The sequence below is a fragment of the Oncorhynchus kisutch genome, linkage group LG7 (assembly GCF_002021735.2).
Source record: "Oncorhynchus kisutch isolate 150728-3 linkage group LG7, Okis_V2, whole genome shotgun sequence".
Classification (NCBI taxonomy): Eukaryota; Metazoa; Chordata; class Actinopteri; order Salmoniformes; family Salmonidae; genus Oncorhynchus; species Oncorhynchus kisutch.
Genome location: NC_034180.2, coordinates 16874499 through 16893981, shown reverse-complemented (window position 1 = coordinate 16893981; position 19483 = coordinate 16874499). Strand labels below are relative to the sequence as shown.

General features: G+C 40.5%; 1 protein-coding gene across 1 annotated transcript in view; it reads right to left on the bottom strand.

The window, feature by feature from the left end:
* The window catches only part of tdp1 (tyrosyl-DNA phosphodiesterase 1), a 64340-nt gene that overhangs the window by 42332 nt on the left and 2525 nt on the right, over positions 1-19483 (bottom strand). Inside the window, exons 5-12 of the mRNA XM_020487544.2 lie at positions 16267-16363; positions 15735-15769; positions 12009-12101; positions 10301-10471; positions 10043-10121; positions 9686-9862; positions 685-733; positions 311-377 (exon numbers count right to left, since the gene is read on the bottom strand). Coding sequence (XP_020343133.1) covers positions 311-377; positions 685-733; positions 9686-9862; positions 10043-10121; positions 10301-10471; positions 12009-12101; positions 15735-15769; positions 16267-16363 — 768 coding nt within the window. The remainder of the gene's footprint in view (positions 1-310; positions 378-684; positions 734-9685; positions 9863-10042; positions 10122-10300; positions 10472-12008; positions 12102-15734; positions 15770-16266; positions 16364-19483) is intronic.

The following is a 19483-nucleotide window of genomic DNA, read 5'->3' as shown; positions in this document are numbered from 1 at the left end:
CGAAGAGAAGGAAAAGCAGGCAAGTAATGCGCAGCATAAGCATTCCTCATGAAGCTAGTTGAAAGAATGGCAAGAGTGTGCAAAGCTGTCATCAAGGCAAAGGGTGGCTACTTTTTTTGGTTACTACAGGATTCCATGTGTGTTATTTCATAGTTTTGATGAATTGTAGAAAATAGTCAAAATAATGAAAAACCCTTGAATGAGTAGGTCTGTCCAAACATTTGACTGGTACTGTACATCCGGTGAAACATCTGGCTCCTTGTTCTATCTGTGGTAATAGTGTTGGGCAGAGTAGAGGAGTTCGACTTACTGGAAGTAGCTGTGGAGCCAGATTTGTTTCTGAGCAGTCTGGATGCTGTAGGGTAGAGAGCCACCGGCTGGAACGACAATTACACTGTTAGTTCAGTGTAACCTTCGTAACGATGTCATAGAGCTTTCAGAATAACATCACAAATCTTCCATGATGCTGTCAAGCACTACAATACTACATTAAAGCCTTCGTGAAACCTTCATATAGCATTCATAACAATGTCATAAGACCACAATCCTGTCTGCACCTGGTTTCTGATAACTACAGTAATGCTTACTCACAGCACCACTGTAAGCTTGGACTTTGAGACAAGAGGAGAGGAACAGGAGAAAGTGAGTCAGTGTTGCCAGGCCGGAACGTGGCTGAATCTTTACCTGGATACCCCTCCAGACTGGTCCTCACATCGTCCACTGACGGGTAGATCTGCGGAAGATGGAACACATGTTGACACACCATGTATCAAATACCTGGCTGGGGAACACACATGTAAATCAAAATCAGACCACAACCTCCTCATCCACCAGGAAAGCACCCGACATAGAGCAGACTGTATGACCAGATGAATACAGCCTGTTGGGGGGGGGGGGGGGTCTCTCTTCACAACAAACCTCACAGTTAGAGACTGAGTCACACACACACACAAGGTTGCATTCCCACGCACGTACACACACTATGGAATAAACAGGCAAGGTTGAGCTAGGTCTGTCTATCTAGGCCTATTCTTACACGGCCAAATGTCTCTGTCTATCCGTCTGTCAGAAACAGTCACAGGGGGTGAGAGTCAGTGTGGAGCCATGACTTTCAGCTGACATTTGCTGAAAGATCCATAAGGGACACTAATCAATGGGACACAGTCCATCAAAGGGACAAATTCTCTAAAAATCCATAGGAAGACATTTTTATTGAACTGATGCAGGGAAGTGATATAACATAGAGCCCTCAGAAAGTATTCACACCACTTGACCTTCTCCACATTTTGTTGTGTTACAAAGTGGGATTAAAATAGATGTCTTTTTTTTCTACGACCTACACAAAATACTCTGTTAAAGTGAAAGAAATATATATAATTTCACACACACACACACACACAAAGTCGGAAGTTCACATACACTTAGGTTGGAGTCATTAAAACTCGTTTTTCAAGCACTCCACAAATTTCTTGTTAACAAACTATAGTTTTGGCAAGTAGGTTAGGACATCTACTTTTATTTTATTTGGGCATTTTTTTTGTTCAGAAATGTGGTGAGTACTCTCTTTGTTCGCTGGACTCTATCCTGCTAACTGCTCCAAATGTGCGAACTGAATTTGGTAAAAGGGCTTTCATGCACTCTGCGCCATCGTCTTGGAACGCCTTACAAAATACTTTTAAACTGGAAGACCTTGTCCTGATTGGTATTTTTAAATCACTGATGAATGATCTTGAGACTGATTCCCTGACCTGTCGACATTTTTAATTTGCCGTTTTTGATGAGCCTGAGCCTACGAGTGACTAGAGAAGGCCAGCCAACCCTGGTATACAAAGTGAAGTGGTGCGCAAGGGTTTTGCAGTTTAAAATAAATCTCAAAGTGCCATGGTAAAGGGTGTCAATTGATCTCAAACACTTTACTAGACTAACCCATAGTCTAGTAAAGGCATAAATGTAGTCGGTACTAGCCTCCTTCTGGCTTCGAAAGAAGTTGTTGAATATGCAATTTAAAAGAGGCCGCCATCAATTAAAATTCCAAGATATTTATGAGGTTACAACAGCAATCTCCTTGCCCTGACAGGTAGTAATAAGTGAAAGTTTCAGAGGTGTATTTCTTGCTTTAGAAAACACCTTTAATTTTTTCAGTATTGAGGATAAGCTTCAATTGACACAAGGTATGTTGAACAGTATAAAAAGCAGTTTGCATGTTCTGGAAAGCTTTTGTAAGAGACGAGGCACAACAGTAAATAACAGTATCATCAGCATAAAAATGAAGTTGTGCATTTTGGACATTTTTGTCTAAATCATGGCCCTAGCCCTCACCCTCCGAGCCAACAGGTCCCAGATGTGCTCAATGAGATTGAGATCTGGGCTCTTCGCTGGCCATGGTAGAACACTGACATTCCTGTCTTGCAGTAAAATCACACACAGAATGAGCAGTATGGCTGGTAACATTGTCATGCTGGAGGGTCATGTCAGGATGAGCCTGTAGGAAGGGTACCACATGAGGGAGGAGGATATCTTCCCTGTAACGCACAGCATTGAGATTGCCTACAATGACAACAAGCTCAGACCGATTACGCTGTGATACACCGCCCCAGACCATGACGAACCCTCCACCTCCAAATCAGAGTCAGTAGATATTTTAGACACTAAAGAGGCCTAACTGTGATCTTAATTGCCTACTGTCTGTAAGCTGTGTCTTAACGACCGTTCCACAGGTGCATTGTCATTAATTGATTGTTTATGATTCATTGAACAAGCATGGGAAACAGTGTTTAAACCCTTTTCAAATGAAGATCTGTGAAGTTATTTGGATTTTTACAAATTATCTTTGAAAGACAGGGTCCTGAAAAAGGGCTGTTTCTTTTTTTGCTGAGTTTATATGAAAAATAAAACACTATTATATCTTCATTAAATAAGTATTCATCCCCTGAGTTAGAATCACCTTTGGCAGAGACTACAGCTGTGAGCCTTTCTGAGTAAGTCTCTCAGAGCTTTGTACACCTGGATTGTACAATATTTGCACATTATTATTTTGAAAATTCTTCCAGCTCAGTCAAATTGGTTGTTGATCATTGCTAGACAGCCATTTTCAAGTCTTGCCATATATTTCCATGATGATTTAAGTCAGAACTGTGACTAGGTCATTCAAAAACTTTCAATGTTGTTTTGGTAAGTAACTCCAGTTTATACTTGGCCTTGTGTTTTAGGTTATTGTTCTGCTGAAAGGTGAATTTTTGTCTCCCAGTGTCTGTTGGAAAGCAGACAACCAGGTTTTCCTCTAGGATTTTGCCTGTGCTTAGCTACTCTGTTTCTTTTAATCATAAACTCCCTAGTCCTTGCCGATGACAAGCATACCGATAACATGATGCAGCCACCACCATGGTTGAAAATATGAAGAGTGGTACTCAGTAATGTGTTGGATTTGCCCCAAACACTGTATTCAGGACAAAGTTAAGTTCAGTGACTTATTGCAAACATAATGCATGTTTTGGAATGTGTGTATTCTGTACATGCTTCCTTCTTTTCACTCTGCCAATTAGGTTAGTATTGTGGAGTAACTACAATGTTGTTGTAGTTGTTTTCTACCATCACAGCCAATTAAGTGTTTTTAAAGTCACCATTGGCCTCATGGTGAAATCCCTGAGCGGTTTCCTTCCTCTCTGGCAACTGAGTTAGGAAGTACGCCTGTATCTTTGTAGTGACTGGGTGTATTGACACACCATCCAAAGTGTAATTAATAACTTCATCATGCTCAAAGGGATATTAAATGTCAGCTTTTTTTTTGACCCATCTACCAATAGGGGCACTTCTTTGCATACCATTGGTTTTTGTGGTTAAATCTGTGTTTGAAATTCACTACTCGACTGAGGGACCTTACAGATAATTGTATGTTTGGGGTACAGAGATGAAGTAGTCATTCAAAAATCATGTTAAACACTATTATTATGCACAGAGTGAATCCATGCAACTTATGTGACTTAAGCACATTTCTACTGCTGAACGTATTTAAGCTTGCCATAACAAACAGGTTGAATACTTAACTACTTAAAGCATTTCAGCTTTTCATTTTGTATTAATTTGTGAAAAAATAAAAACAGTTCCACTTTGACATTAAGGGGTATTGTGTGTATGCCCGTGAAAGAAAACCGCAATTTAAAATGCAGGCTTTAACACAACAAAATGTGGAAAAAGTCAGGGTGTGTGAATACTTTCTGAAGGCACTGTATACAGCAATATTATAAAACTGAACATACCCTGATAACACAATGGTAATGTTTCTACATGATCATTTCAGTTATTTCCGAATCATGGTCGTGAATACTTTGATGTTACTGAACGCTACAATACAAAACCATACAATAGGAGCATAACGATACGGAACATTGTGTTGTTGATGCACTTGCAGTAAAGTAGGTTACAGCAGTAACTTGTTTGCTTTCAATTTCATGTCCTTACATTATTGTGTTTAGAAGACTGGGACAGTTGTGCTTCGCATAATATCTAGTAAGCAACAATATGTAGAATAGAGATGAAATAAGAGGATATATTTCTGTCAGGTAATGTTGGACAACAGGGGAAATGTCCTCTCACACACACACACACACACGCAGGCTGAACGCACACACACAAATTGTGCCCGAGCTAGCACAAACAAAGAGAGAGACATACAGCACGCGCACACCAAAAACCACACATCCAAATGATTCCACCCAGGCCTCTCTAACACACACACACCTCGTCTGAATGCTAGTTTTAATGAAACCAGCGGGGACCCCCCGAGTTAAAGTCCAGGAGCATCATTTAAAAACGGTTGCATTCATTTTACACAAAATTTCTACATGTACCATTACTGAAAAGACTGCGCACCACAAAAAGATCTTGATTCATAAACTTGGTGCGTGCCATACATACATACATACACGTCTCCCGTTATAAATCAGACATGTCGTAAAACGGTGCGTAGGAGAATGAGCATTATAACGCCACCATTAAAACATGCATCATTCACCTTTTACGGTGACAATAACGCCTTTATTTGCAGTATACTTTGGAAATATTGGAATTAGGCCAAGACAGTATCTAAAGGATATAGCCATGGTGAACTGAATCGAATGCCTTTGGAGGTGTAGGCAGAATGTTTTCTTTTTGCGGTGACATTTGTTGTATCGGACCATTTCTGAACGACAAAAACAGTTGCAAATTGTTGTGGCCATGTAAACAGATCGTTTGAATTCAATAATGTTTTGCATTTACTTTTTCCAAAGCCTACATTTGCTGCACTGCCTGCAAATTCTGAAACACTGTCTTCCCGGAAACTACGGTAGAAGGGAGAGATGAAGAGAGAGAGAGAGGACAGAAAGAGAAGACAGGATATGAAGATAAGAGGACACACACACACACAGGTGCAGATTCATTACTCTATGATAAAAGAACACTTCCTAATTGGATGCATTGTCATCCTCTCACATAATAAATAACCTTATAGTTCTGACTAGCAGGGGAAAAAAGGGAAGAAATACAAAGATCCCATAAACTACATGCATTCGAGTGACAGACATTGGTTGGTTGAGTGCTGCAGGGATAGGCAAAGGGACAGTTGTAAATCATGCAGCGCCTCACAGATTTTAGAGAAACAACAAATGTCGGGACATATAAGTGTCTTATATCGGCCGAAAGCTCAAATTCTTGTTAATATAACTGCACTGTCCAATTTACAGTAGCTATTACTTCAAAAATAATGCTGTGCTATTGTTTGAGGAGAGCTCCTTCACCACGATAGGTTTGATATTGCATTTCAAAGATGAAAAAAAAAAAATCCTATAGGACATCAAATTTGTACTTACATTCTGAAATCTTGCTTTGATTTATCATCCAAAGGGTCCCAGAGATAACATGAAGGGTCATTTTGTTAGATAAAAACCTTTTTCATATCCTAAAAAGGTCCATATAGCATGCACGATTGATTTTGTATTTCCACTCGTTCAATTTGCAAAGATTGTTAAAATCTCACCCTACACATAGTTTCAACCAGTCAAATCACGTTCATATGTATTCCTCAAAGATCCTAAAACGTAACCAGACTTCACTATATCATTAGGAGTGTAGTATATCCTATAGGACACCATATTTGGTCAGAGAGCGACGCCTTCATGGCATGCCGATGACACGGCGGTCTTCACTTGAACGACTTTAACTTCGTCAAATAAGCACCAATTGGGGTCAAATAAAGCTAGATAGATAGCCAATGAGCTGGGCTTTTCGGGAGTATCCGGAAACCATGTATCTGTCGTAAAATGTAGCTACTAACCTTGTACGACAGCATGCCTTTTCCTTTCGGACAAAAATTATAAGAATATTCAGAGTTATGAAGTTATGAAATTCTCTTACATTCAGTTCACATTTCCACAAACGTCAAAGTGTTTCCTTTCAAATGGTACCAAAAATATGCATATCCTTGCTTCAGGGCCTGAGCTACAGGCAGTTAAATGTGCTATGTCATTTTAGGCGAAAATTGAAAATATAAGAATCCCTAAGAATTAACGGTGTGTTGAGTGCTCTTCTACACAATGCTGTTCTTTTAACTAAGGCACATGAGTCTTGAGTGGATACAGTACCTTTATTACTATTTGCATTTGTGGTTTTAAAGCACTGTAATGCTAACAATGAAGTAGATAAAGACTGGATTGCTGATGCTATGTATTGGCCATTGAGAAGCTTTGAAGCCATTTTGTCACTCCCCAGTAGGAGCAGTCCTCTATAGGAATGAATAGAATTCTACAGTATTTCAATTCAAATGTTTCAAGGACAAAATTACATGTATATAAAGTATTTTGGTTGTTGTAGTGGGGGGACAGTAACATTAGTAATCTCAAAATAATACTTTAAGTAAAATGTTTTATATTTAACTTACGTAATATAATTTAAAAGTATATATTAAGGCAGGGATGGGCAACTTTGATGAATCAGAACTCTTCATGAGCGGCCGCGGTGGCTTGTGGGTCTGCGTACCCACAACCATACCCACGCAAACACTTCTACTAATTTTGCCATGGGGCGGACAGAAAAATGTACAGTATTAAAGATAATTTCCTGCAATTCTACACATTGAGAAATGTTTGCAGTTTTTAATATGATATCTGATGATCAATGGGCCCACCCACCAGGCAGTAATTCGACCATGCTTACTACAATGTTAGACAGCTGGCCGCTAGACTACCGTACCAATCGGGGGAAAAATTGCTGACATGGCAGGGCTTTAGATGTCAGTTTTTTAAATTAAATAACAAAAAAATCGAACAATTACTCCGACGAGAATTGGATTATGCAGCGGTGCTGACGCAGTGCACAGCAGGGCAGTGTATAGTTGACATTGTGTAAATTGCCTATATTCCTATTTTCTATAGCCCATTTTAATAAATATGTTGTATTTACACAAAGCCATTTTATATGAACATGACATGGCCTATTAAGCCATTTTCAGTTTAATGTAGGCTAGATATCTCCTGCCGTGCTATTTCATGATCAAACAAATGAATCTAACAGAGTTCTAGGCTATCTCAGAAAGTTAAGTCGTTTTTGAATAACCCCAAAACATGGGAGGCCTGAGGTAATATTGAGAGAGAACAGCAAGATTGTTTTTTAAATCAAATGAGAAATTTGAACAAACGTTACAGCTGAGCAAAGCATTAAAGGACAGGAATTATACATACAAGGCCAGAAAAAATATCCTTCCTTGACATAGCGAACCAGACGGCCAAAAGCCTAATCCTACTAACTGAAATGTCATAAAACATAAAAGACAAATGAAAGTATTTTCCAAATTATTCGAATAAAAAGTGTTTAATGTCCAAAAGCTGCAGCTTTTAAGAATAATAATTATGAAAATCTGAGTCTATGCTATTCTCATTCACAGATTCGTTTTTGAATGACAAATAGTTTAGGCCACAAGAAGTGAAATTGAGCAAACAATACTAAGATGGAAAAATCTGATGAGGAGTCAAAAAAATATAAAAACGTAGGCAACAGCTGAGGAAAGCTTATGAAAGAAATGTGTTGTTAGCTTAGGCCTATTGCCATATTATTCTAGCAATGTGCAACACATATAGTATCCTAGGCCTAATAAGAGGAGGATGAGGATAAAACAGCAGAGACACTCTGTAGCCCATGATCTCTACTTGTTTTGTACGATATTTTGAATGGCCGCTAGAGGGCGATAACATTGTGCATGGCAGGGGTGTCAATTCTCTTTGGCTATCTGCTCCGATTTCAGAGCACTCTCGTTTGATTGTACTAATAATAACTGCTGAATTTATGAACACTCAACCCTCGTTGAATATGGCTGGTGTCAGTAAACATCAGCAAAAAAGCCTAATTCAATTATTGCCAGCAGCAAAGTTAGTCACCACACATGTAAACAGCCTAATCAGCTCTGGAAGGGTGAGTAAAATGGTCAGAGTGAGGTGTTCTCTCATTTGTGTCTGGAAATAGCTAGCAAGCTAGCAAACGTTAGCCAGTTAGAAGGGCAGTCAAGCACCCAAGCTAAGGTCAGAACGCTCGAGTCAACCCTACTCCTCGGCCAGAGTGTCCAGTGTGCGCTCTGAACGCTCAGAGAGCGAAAAGCTCTGAATTTACAAACAGACAATTTGACAACACTCTGGCACTCCAGATTTAATTTAGGACCACACCCAAAGTCGTAAAATGTGTAGCTAGTAATATGTTATGCTAACAAGCTAGCAAGAGGTTGCATAGCAACAGCAATAACTTCAGGTAGACAAGCAAAGCGCTAGTACGCTCAACTGAAAGGATTCTGTTCGTTTACAGTATACTTGAATGAACTAATAGTATATGTATTTGTATATACTCATTAAGTATGTAGAATACAGTATGTTTGTATGGGTATTCGAAACACAGCTCTAGACAACCAGGTGAGGGGAGTTCCTTACTAATCAATTCATCAATAAAGTACAAGAAAGGAACAGTGCCCAATATCAGTCATCTAGTGTATATATAAATCATTGAATGCAACCAGGGCCAGCTCTAGCCTTTTGGGGGCCTGAAGCAATATTTGGTTGGGGGGGGGGGCACATCGCTGGCAAAAGAGTGGCCCCCCTCTTAACAGAGGAGAGAAAATGTTGCAGTTTAAAATTCTGTAATTCTACACATTTTGCCAAAGGGCAGAAAGAACACTGAAACTTTATAACTAACATCATGCAATTCTACACATTTTGCCATGGGGTAGAGATATTTTTGCAGTTTAAAAGCTAATTTCCTAAATTTTCCATGACTTATACCATGTTAAGATGATATCTGAGTGTGAGTGACTAACAAAATAAAAAATGGGGGCCCCCTGGAGTTCAGGGCCCCTGGGCACGTGCCCTGCGTGTCCGATTGATAATTTGGCCATAATTACAACAAGATTTAGATAGGTGGCTATACTAACTTACCAATCTAAAAAATGTTTGCAGACATGGGCTAATTGAGTCACTGTCGTTGAGTGACTGTGAGTGACTAACATAACTAACCAAATTTCAAACCCTTGTGTATTCAGGGCCGGTGCTGATTGCCACCCTCTCTAGGGTGGCCAGTTAGAGACGATAGAGTTACAGTGGCAGGTTTTTGGAACGTACCAACTAAATATATACAGAGGGGGACTAGTACAATATGGGTGTTTTATAGAACGTACCAAGTGCATGGGGGGATCTGGGCGAAGAGACGATTTGCCCAGGGTGGTCAGAGTGCGCTGGAACTCCCCTGCCAGCCACTTGGTCTTGTCCAACCCCATGGAGCCGATGCTGGAGAACTGACCAATGACAGGCCACTTCTCTTCGTTGGGGATGGGCCGTGTGTGGTCGCGCAACAGCTATACAAGAGAGAGACACAGAGACAGGGTCAGAACTGAGGAAAACACAGGTTAGTGCTGGGCTGGAACAAAAGCCCGCAAACAAAATGCAGCCATCCAACCCCGATATAGAGCATTTGAAAATGTCACAACTACTTAATCTGAGAATGTACAAGATAGAAGCAAGAGAAGAACTCTTACTTTTCTCAACCTCAGGTGACCCCACCTCTCCATGTCTGAGCCCAAGTACCTCCCTGGAGTGGAACCTATCAGATACACCCTGAGGAGACGAGAGGAGGAGCTGTCAACATCTCAAATGGGTCCAGTTCAGTTAGCATGAAGTGGGGACCCCCCCCCCCCAAAAAAATGGTTATTGGACACGGTAGTACCTAATATGTGTCAAATGTTTTCAGCTGTGTCGTGCCAATTGAACATGATCATCGTTCAACATCGTCTCACCTGGTCTCAGACAGGTCATGCTCTCTGATCCTCTGAATCCAGTCGGCGATTTCGGGGGCACGATAGGCCCCCAGGTACTCCAGGAGGTCCTGCTTGAAAAGGGTGGGAGACTCCCCCGCTGTCTCTGGACTCCCCTTGGGTAACCGTAAATACAGAGGACTCATCCACAACCTGAGGCACACACACACACAGAAAGATACACAATACAACATCTGATAAATATTACTGCACACATTACAATAATACAACCCCTAGTCATCAGTGTTCTGATGAATCCCCATGAGCCTGCATTTCCCCTCAGGGGATCAATGACGTGTATTTCATTCATCATTCGAGACAAAATAAACACAGCGAGACAATCTCACAACATCAACACACCCTGCATAATATTCCTGTCGTCATCCACAGCATGACAGAGGCTGAAAGCCAGGGTGGGGTGACAGACATTCCATGCGTGTGTGATATGACTAGGGATGCACGATATATCGGTAAGCATATCGGAATCGGACGATTTTAGCTAAAAACTGCTAACATCGGTCTGATGTGTAGTTTAACGCCGAAGTCAAAGCTGACGTGCATATCTATATAACGTAGGTCGATGACGTAAAGATGGCACAACAAATACAGCTCTACACGTGCAACACAGCACTCCTAACCTAGCCCACAATGTCTGAGGACATACGTAAATGCCAAGAAAATAACTTTTTGGTCAGTGTGTGTTTCAACTATTTAACTGTACTAGAAAAAGGCTTAAAAGGCCGCAATTTTTTTTAAACATCGGTTATAGGTATTGGTTTTTTTGGCAAGGAAAATATCGGATATCGGCCAAAAATGTCATAGCGGTGTATCCCTAGATGTGACCCCAATGACAGGGCAGGCTGCTACAAAATAGAACAGGACAGAGCTCATCAATATGGATTCCAGACACCAGGAAGCCATTCTAGGTAGATGCCAAAACCAGACATATAACTACAACTACTTCAACATGATGATCAGATAGAGACAGAGTAAAAAAGGAATGTGATTTTGAGAGTCTCTCTGTGTGTGTGTGGAGTGACAGGGAGAGAAGAGAGAGTGAGAAACCGTATTTAAGTAAGGGAGGAGTTAGGCGAAGGAGAAGCCAAACTATAGTTCTTTAAATGCGGCTCTCTCTGTTAGTCTCTCTAATGGAGCTGGTTTCAAGGGTTAGGGAGAGGTGGAGTAGAAAGTAAATGATCTGAGGGAATCACCTGAATGACAGAATAAAACAAAAATGGGATGATTACATCTCTACTGTTTGTGTAAGAGAGAGATGAACTGCAGAGATATTGAATAGGCCTATGTGTTTCTGTAAAATAATCAGTGCAGGTTCCTTCCTATGAAAGGTTTTGGCCCCAAAAAATGAAAAACGTGCCCCGTTACCATTTGGGTATGAAATGCGCCTCATTTCAGCCTGCTGAGTGAGTTGTCATGGAAACCAAGAGAAAATGTGTTATTAACGTGGGAATGAATAGACATCACGACGACAGCTATTCAACTCAGATATGAGACTAATGTTGTTGTTATTTAAAGAAACCTGGGCAAAAACAGGAAATCAATAACTTAATCATTAACAACAGAATTATGAAGTTCACCTTATCTCAACTGAGAGTGTCGAAACTGTCACCTAGCATAGCAATCAGTCTATAGAAATGGTAGTCTTCAAACATGGCCACTGTCAGAGACTCACCCCTGTGTTTTCTGGTACCAGTCTGCTCTGATCATGTTGGAGGTAAGGATGACCACTCTGAAGCCTTCCTCGTACCACAGCAACATCATCTTCCTGACAACACAAGATGGAGGACACATGTCAATTGACGACACAAACGAGCATGCAGATGCACCATACACATACAAACACACAGGCAACATACACCAACTGAACCACAACAACATTCAACTTCAAGAGACTTTGCAGATTTGTATTCTGTATTTATCCAGTGAATCTGATTAAGATGCAACACCATCTTCACTGCTCTGTTTAGTATAATGTATCAAACTCCTGAAATCTTACCTAACCTCAGCTGGTGAATCTACCATACCTTTCCAGGGTCATTCATACAATCTATCCTGGAGCATTAATACAAAGTAATAGCCCTTATAGAACGAAGAGAGTACATAATTCCACCACATCAGTATTCTGAGGGAGATAAACACTAAGTGCATTTTAGCTACTAGGAGCAATTTCACGCCAGGGAGGCTCAAAGATATTTATGATGTTTAGGATTTTCCTGAAATAAAATAAATAAAAGGTCCTTGGGAGGAAGAATGTTTGGCATACCTTCAAAGTCTGTATTCAACATTATTATTGAGAAACAATTGATACAAGTTTAAGAAAACGTCATTTTGGCCTTACCCTGGGCATAATTTTGGCCTTACATAACAATGAGTCTGTCGATGCTACAAAGCCAGTCTTGGTGTCATTTGAAACCGCAGTGTGCTCTGAAATATGAGTAGTGTTTAAAATAAAATGTATTTACATTAATTTATGGACAATTAAAAATATAAACGTAAATCTCTCAAAAGTACCCTTTTTGACAATATACTGTACAAGCACATCTCATTTCCAGAGTGGGCTCTCTTAATACATATCATTTGGAATTAAAATGCATTCAGGAAAGTATTCAGACCCCTTGATTTTTCCACATTTTGTTAAGTTACAGCCTTATTCTAAAATTGATTAAATAGTCCCCCCCCCCCCCTCATCAATCTACTCAATAACCCATAATTACAAAGCAAAAACTGGTTGAAATCTTTGCAAATTTATTAAAGATAACTGAAATATCACATTTACATAAGTATTCAACAGTACTTTGTTGAAGCACCTTTGGCAGCTACAAAAGCCTTGAGTCTTCTTGGATATGATGCTACAAGCTTGGCACACCTGTTTTTGGGGAGTTTCTCCCATTCCTCTCTGCAGATCCTCTCAAGCTCTGTCAGGTTGGATGGGGAGCTTCGCTGCACAGCTATTTTCAGGTCTCTCCAGAGATGTTAGATCAGGTTCATGCTCGGGCTCTGGCTGGGCCAGTAAAGCACATTCAGAGACTTGTCCCGAAGCCACTCCTGCGTTGTCTTGGCTGTGTGCTTAGGGTCGTTGTCCTGTTGGAAGGTGAACCTTCGCCCCAGTCTGAGGTCCTGAGTGCTCTGGAGCAGGTTTTCAACAAGGATCTCTCTGTACTTTGCTATGTTCATCTTTGCCTCGATCCCGAATTGTCTCCCAGTCCCTGCCGCTGAAGAACATCCCAACAGCATGATGCTGCCACTGCCATGATTCACCATAGGGATGGTGCCAGGTTTCCTCCAGATGTGACGCTTGGCATTCAGGCCAAAGAGTTCAATCGTGGTTTCGTCAGACAAGACAATCTTATTTCTCAAGCAGAGATGTTGTCCTTCTGGAACGTTCGCCAATCTCCACAGAGTACTCGAGAGCTCTGTCAGAGTCACATCGGGTTATTGGTCACCTCCCTGACCAAGGCCCTTCTCCCCTGATTGCTCAGTTTGGCCAGGCGGCCAGCTCCAAGAAGGGTCTTGGTGTTTCCAATCTTCTTCCATTTAAGAATGATGAAGGCCACTGTGCTCTTGGGGATCTTCAATGCTACAGAAATGTTTTGGTACCCTTCCCAAGATCTGTGCCTCGGCACAATCTTGTCTCGGAGCTCTACGGCCTTCGACCTCATGGCTTGGTTTTTGCTCTGATATGCACTGTCAAATGTGGGAACTTACATAGACAAGTGTGAGCCTTTCCAAATCTAGTCCAATCAAGTTGTAGAAACATCAAGGATTATCAATGGAAACAGGATGCACCGGAGCTACATTTCTAGTCTCATAGCAAAGTGTCTAGTGTAAATAAGGTATTTTTGTTTTTTAACATTTGGAAAAATGTATAAAAACCTGTTTTTGCATTGTCATTATGGGGTATTGTGTGTAGACTGCTGAGGAAAAAAACTATATTTAATCAATTTTAGAATAAGGCTGAAAAGTAACAAAATGTGGAAAAATTCAAGGGGTCTGAATACTTTCCGAAGGCTCTGTATCGACCTTAACCCAATCACAGCCCTCCTTTAATATTGCACATTCAGCGAATGATCATTTCCTTTGAATCTATTTTTCCATTCATTGTGTTGGTGGTGCGCATAAAACGTATGATAACTTATTTTCCATTCTGGCACGGAAATTACCAGCAGTTTAATGTGTTAAAACTCTATTGAACTGGAGGAGCTGAAGGTAACGAACACTTAAGTTTCACAGACATTGGTTTGGTGTTTTCCAAAGTTTGAAAAATATACCATTAGATGCCTTTTAGAAACTCCAGGCAGAGAAATATATGAATGTCAAACACTCCCACGAAGACTAGGAGGATTTGAAAAATCCTTTCTATAAATCTCTTGGAGGAAAACCTCTTCATGATTCATTGAGACGAGAGGAGAGAGGAGAGCGTTCCTCTGATTGCTCATCTTGTTGTGTTTGTGACTGTGTGTATGTACCCCTCTGTGTAGGTGTAGCCTATGTCTGTGTGCCTAATATTGTGTAAGTAACTGTGCGTGTGTGTCTTCAGCCCGAGGTCGAACTAATCACGGAGCAGCAAAGTGCAACCCACCAGAGCAGACACGGGTGTTAGACGAGGATTATCTAGGCATCAATATTTTATTTACCCGCTACAGAAATCTCTCAAACAGGGAGAGATCACCCCCGAGGCATCCAACCTCAGTCTCCGAGTACCTGAATAAACCATAAGAATCATTCAACCCAGCGATAGGGGAGCAGGGAGAAATCAAACGTATAAGTATGCAACAATGGAAACAGAGACTGGCTCTCTTGTTTAACACTTAGAATAAAACAGAATAGTTAAGATGAAGACTTTAAGCAGTGTTGCGCAGACAGATCGGATGAAAGTAGCGTACAAAGTAGTTTCCCACTAATCAGTTATCATCTCATGTAACAGACAACCTGGCTTTCCAGTTTGTTCTCAAATTGACATTTAGAGTAGTTACTGAGTGTTATAATGGCAGTGGAAAGGCGATAGTACAGAATACTGATCCAGGCTCACTTGCATGTTGAGTGGGGGTATGATAGGTGAATTTTGCACGCTGCCTTCAATTTCAGATCCTTCCTCTCAGGTTAACATGAATGTGCATTAAAAGGTACACTTAGCTAAAGCATCGTTTGTTTGGGCTCCAGCTCCACAGCACTTTGAATTGAAAAACAAAGAGAACCCTGGTCCTGACTCTGTGAGCTCGTTCTTCAGAGACCAACTGAACACATTTACCTATGAAACCATATTCCGCACAGGCCTCCGCCGTTTGATGTAGAAAATAAGCATATCCAACTCAGTGAGACAATTCTTCAAAACTCCCAATCAAATTACAAAAAGGTACATGGATAATATATGGTGCAAGGGGAGAAAAAGAACACGTACGTGTGGTGTGTTCCGAAAGCAATATCCAGTTTGGCCTGTTAGGAGACACACAGAAGATCCAAATGAACACAGATGAGGCACTGGGATGGCTCATTAGGATATTACAGTTGGCTGGCTAGCAGACTGCTTTTTGGCGATTAGGTAAATGACTTAACTTCAAAAAACTTTTACAGAAGACTGTGATTCAAATAATACCTCAAAATAGGTCAGGAGAGAAAGAATAGGAGAATGGAGCAGAAGAAATCGATTTGCTAAGGCTAAGTCGATTTGAATCGTTTGAGTTTTGGTAGTGAGTCAATGTCTCTTATCAATGTCTCCCTCTGGTGGGCTACGGTGTAAAATACAATGTGACACAATGTGAATATTTTTGTGGGAAACAAAGGCAAGAGGAGAGTGAGAGGAAGGTGGAGGAGAACTAGGCGTGAGGGAAGTAAATTGAGATATGAGGGGAAGCCTGTAAGTAGGGCAAGTTAAAAAAAAGAGAGGTTGCAGAGGAGAGGAGAAAAAGAGAAGAAGGTTAGAGATGTGCTACCTGGCAGAATCGGACTTGACTGTAGGGCTGGGCTTGCTGGAGCAGACGGGCCTTGGCCTCTCTCTTGTCTCCGTGGACAATCAGAACAGGCTTGTCTCTGTAGAACAGACAGGCCAGGGTGTCACCTTCACCAGTAGTAATAGTAGCAGGGTTTAAAATACATCAAATTACATTTTATTGGTCAAGTACACATACTTTGCAGATGTTATCACGGGTGTAGCGAAATGCTTATGTTACTAGCTCCAACAGTGCAGTAATACCTAACAATACACGCAAATACAAGAAATATAGAAATACTAGAACAAGCAATGTCAGAGTCTGAGAAATAAATATATACACTACCGTTCAAAAGGTTATGGTCACTTAGAAATATATCTTTTGAAAGAAAAGCACTTTTTTTTGTCCATTAAAATAACATCAAATTCATCAGAAATACAGTGTAGACATTGTTAATGTTGTAATGACTATTGTAGCTGGAAACAGATTTGTAATGGATTATTTACAAAGGTCAACAGAGGCCAATTATCTGCAACCATCACTCCTGTGTTACAATGGCACATTGTATTAGCTAATCCAAGTTTATCATTTTAAAAGGCTAATTAATCATTAGAAAACCCTTTTGCAATTATGTTAGCACAGCAGAAAATTGTTGTGCTGATTTAAAGAAGCAATACAACTGGCCTTCTTTAGACTAGTTGAGTATCTGGAGCATCAGTATGTGGGTTCGATACAGACTTAAAATGGCCAGAAATAAAGACTTTCTTCTGAAACTTGCTGTGTAATACACCTCACAAGTCCTCAACTGGCAGCTTCATTAAATAGTACCCGCAAAACACCAGTCTCAACATCAACAGTGAAGAGGCGACTCTGGGATGCTGGCCTTCTAGGAAGAGTTCCTCTGTCCAGTGTCTGTTCTTTTGTCCATCTTAATCTTTTATTGGTCAGTCTGAGATATGGCTTTTTCTTTGCAACTCTGCCTAGAAGGCCAGCATCTCAGAGTCACCTCTTCACTGTTGATGTTGAGACTGGTGTTTTGCGGGTACTATTTAATGAAGCTGCCAGTTGAGGAATTGTGAGGCGTCTGGTTCTTAAACTAGACACTAATGTACTTGCGTCCTCTTGCTCAGTTGTGCACCGGGGCCTCCCACTTCTCTTTCTATTCTGGGTAGAGCCAGTTTGCGCTGTTCCATGAAGGGAGTAGTACACAGCATTGTACGAGATCTTCAGGTTTCTTGGACATTTCTCGTATGGAATAGCCTTAATTTCTCAGAACAACAATAGACTGACGAGTTACAGAAGGAAGTTATTTGTTTCTGGCCATTTCGAGCCTGTAATCGAACCCACAAATACTGATGCTCCAGATACTAAAGTAGGCCAGTTTTATTGCTTCTTTAAACCAGAACAGTATTCAGCTGTGCTAACGTAATTGCAAAAGGGTTTTCTAATGATCAATTAGCCTTTTAAAATTATAAACTTGGATTAGCTAACACAACGTGCCATTGGAAGACAGGAGTGATGGTTGTAGATAATGGGCCTCTGTACGCCTATGTAGATATTCCATTTTTTTAAAGAATCTTCCGTTTCCAGCTACAATGGTCATTTACAACATTAACAATGTCTACACTGTATTTCTGATCAATTTGATGTTAATTTAATTTATTTTTTTTGTTGCTTTTCTTTCAAAAACAAGGACATTTCTAAGTGACCCCAAACTTTTGAACTAGTGTATAAAGCTCATCTGGTATACTCATGTCACGGTGAGGTGATTTTTAAAAGCACATACTGTTTTGATGATAAGTTTGATGTGATTTTTGAGAGCATTTGCATTGATGTCAGAGTGGTTAGAGGGACAACAGAGACCTGAGTACCAGGCCATTAGTGACCTGATGAGCATTAGCAAGTTGGGTACTACTAACACATGTCCAGAGTGCATAAGAAAAGATTTCCGTAACTCAATTGTCACCTAGGATTTTACTGCGGTCATGACTAATGACTGCCGGTGTGGTGGTAATACGGCCACTGCAACAGCTCTAATCTTGACTTGGAAGAGTTCCAGTGTTGGATAGCCATAGCCAGCTAAGCAACATGGCATCCCCCTGTTTGAGCCAGGTGTTTGAGGAGGTTAAACTGGCTAGCTGCATTAGCTATCTAAGTAAGTGAATGTGAAAGTGACAAAATACTAAATAGAGCTAGCTCTCTCTCGCTACTCATACATTTTTTTTAAAGAAATGAATTTGTTAAAATGTTCAACTATTTTCATTCTGTGTCAAATACTCACCACATTGCATGCATTGCAGTGCTGGCTAGCTGTAGCTTATGTTTTCAGTACTACATTCATTCTCTGATCCTTTGATTGGGTGGACAACATGTCAGTCAAGAACTGATAGGTTGGAGAACGTCCCCCAGAACGTGTCATAATTACTGTGTAAGTTTATGGAGGACGAAAACGAACTGTCCACCGGCTACACCATGGTGCTACCCTACAGAATGCTATTGAGGCTATTGTAGACCATTGTAAAACAGTGTTTTAATAAATTATTTGCTGAAGTGAATATATTTAGTATAGTTTTATTTAAAAAGGATAACTTTAATGTTTCACTATTTTAAAAATTCTGAAATTCACTGGAGGTGGATGGTGGTCCCTTTCCTCTGAAGAGCCACAGGTTGCAGGACATTGGTTGAAATTCTCCAGGAGAAATTGATGTTCCGTCGGTTCGGCGTCCTTTTACACTAGAAAATCATGAGCCGATCACCACAGAGTGTGTTCCCAAACCATATCGTTGGTGCCGTCTATTGTGGGGAAAGCCACCGCATCTCGGTATGGAGTATATTTCAAAATGTATGTATCATCTTAGCTGGTAACTTTATTCCTTGTGACAGGTACATTTACTGCAGCATTAACAAGGTTTCCATACAACCTTTTTATGTCAGAAAAAAAACTAATTGACAGGCCTGATGGAAACAGAAAATGTGTGTGTAAACTTATCAAATGTCGACAAAACAAAATACACAAGACAAAGTGGGTTATTTTGTGTCGGTAAAATTAATAATGCGAGAAAGGTCAGTGGAAGCCCTTTTATGCGTAAATATTGAAAAATAACCCTATCGATGTAAACTTGGAGTCACACAATGACATGTTGTGTGGTCCTCCCACTACAGATTAAATAAATGATGAACTTCACAGGGTGGTGAAAGTGCAGGTTGAGGAGCTTGATGT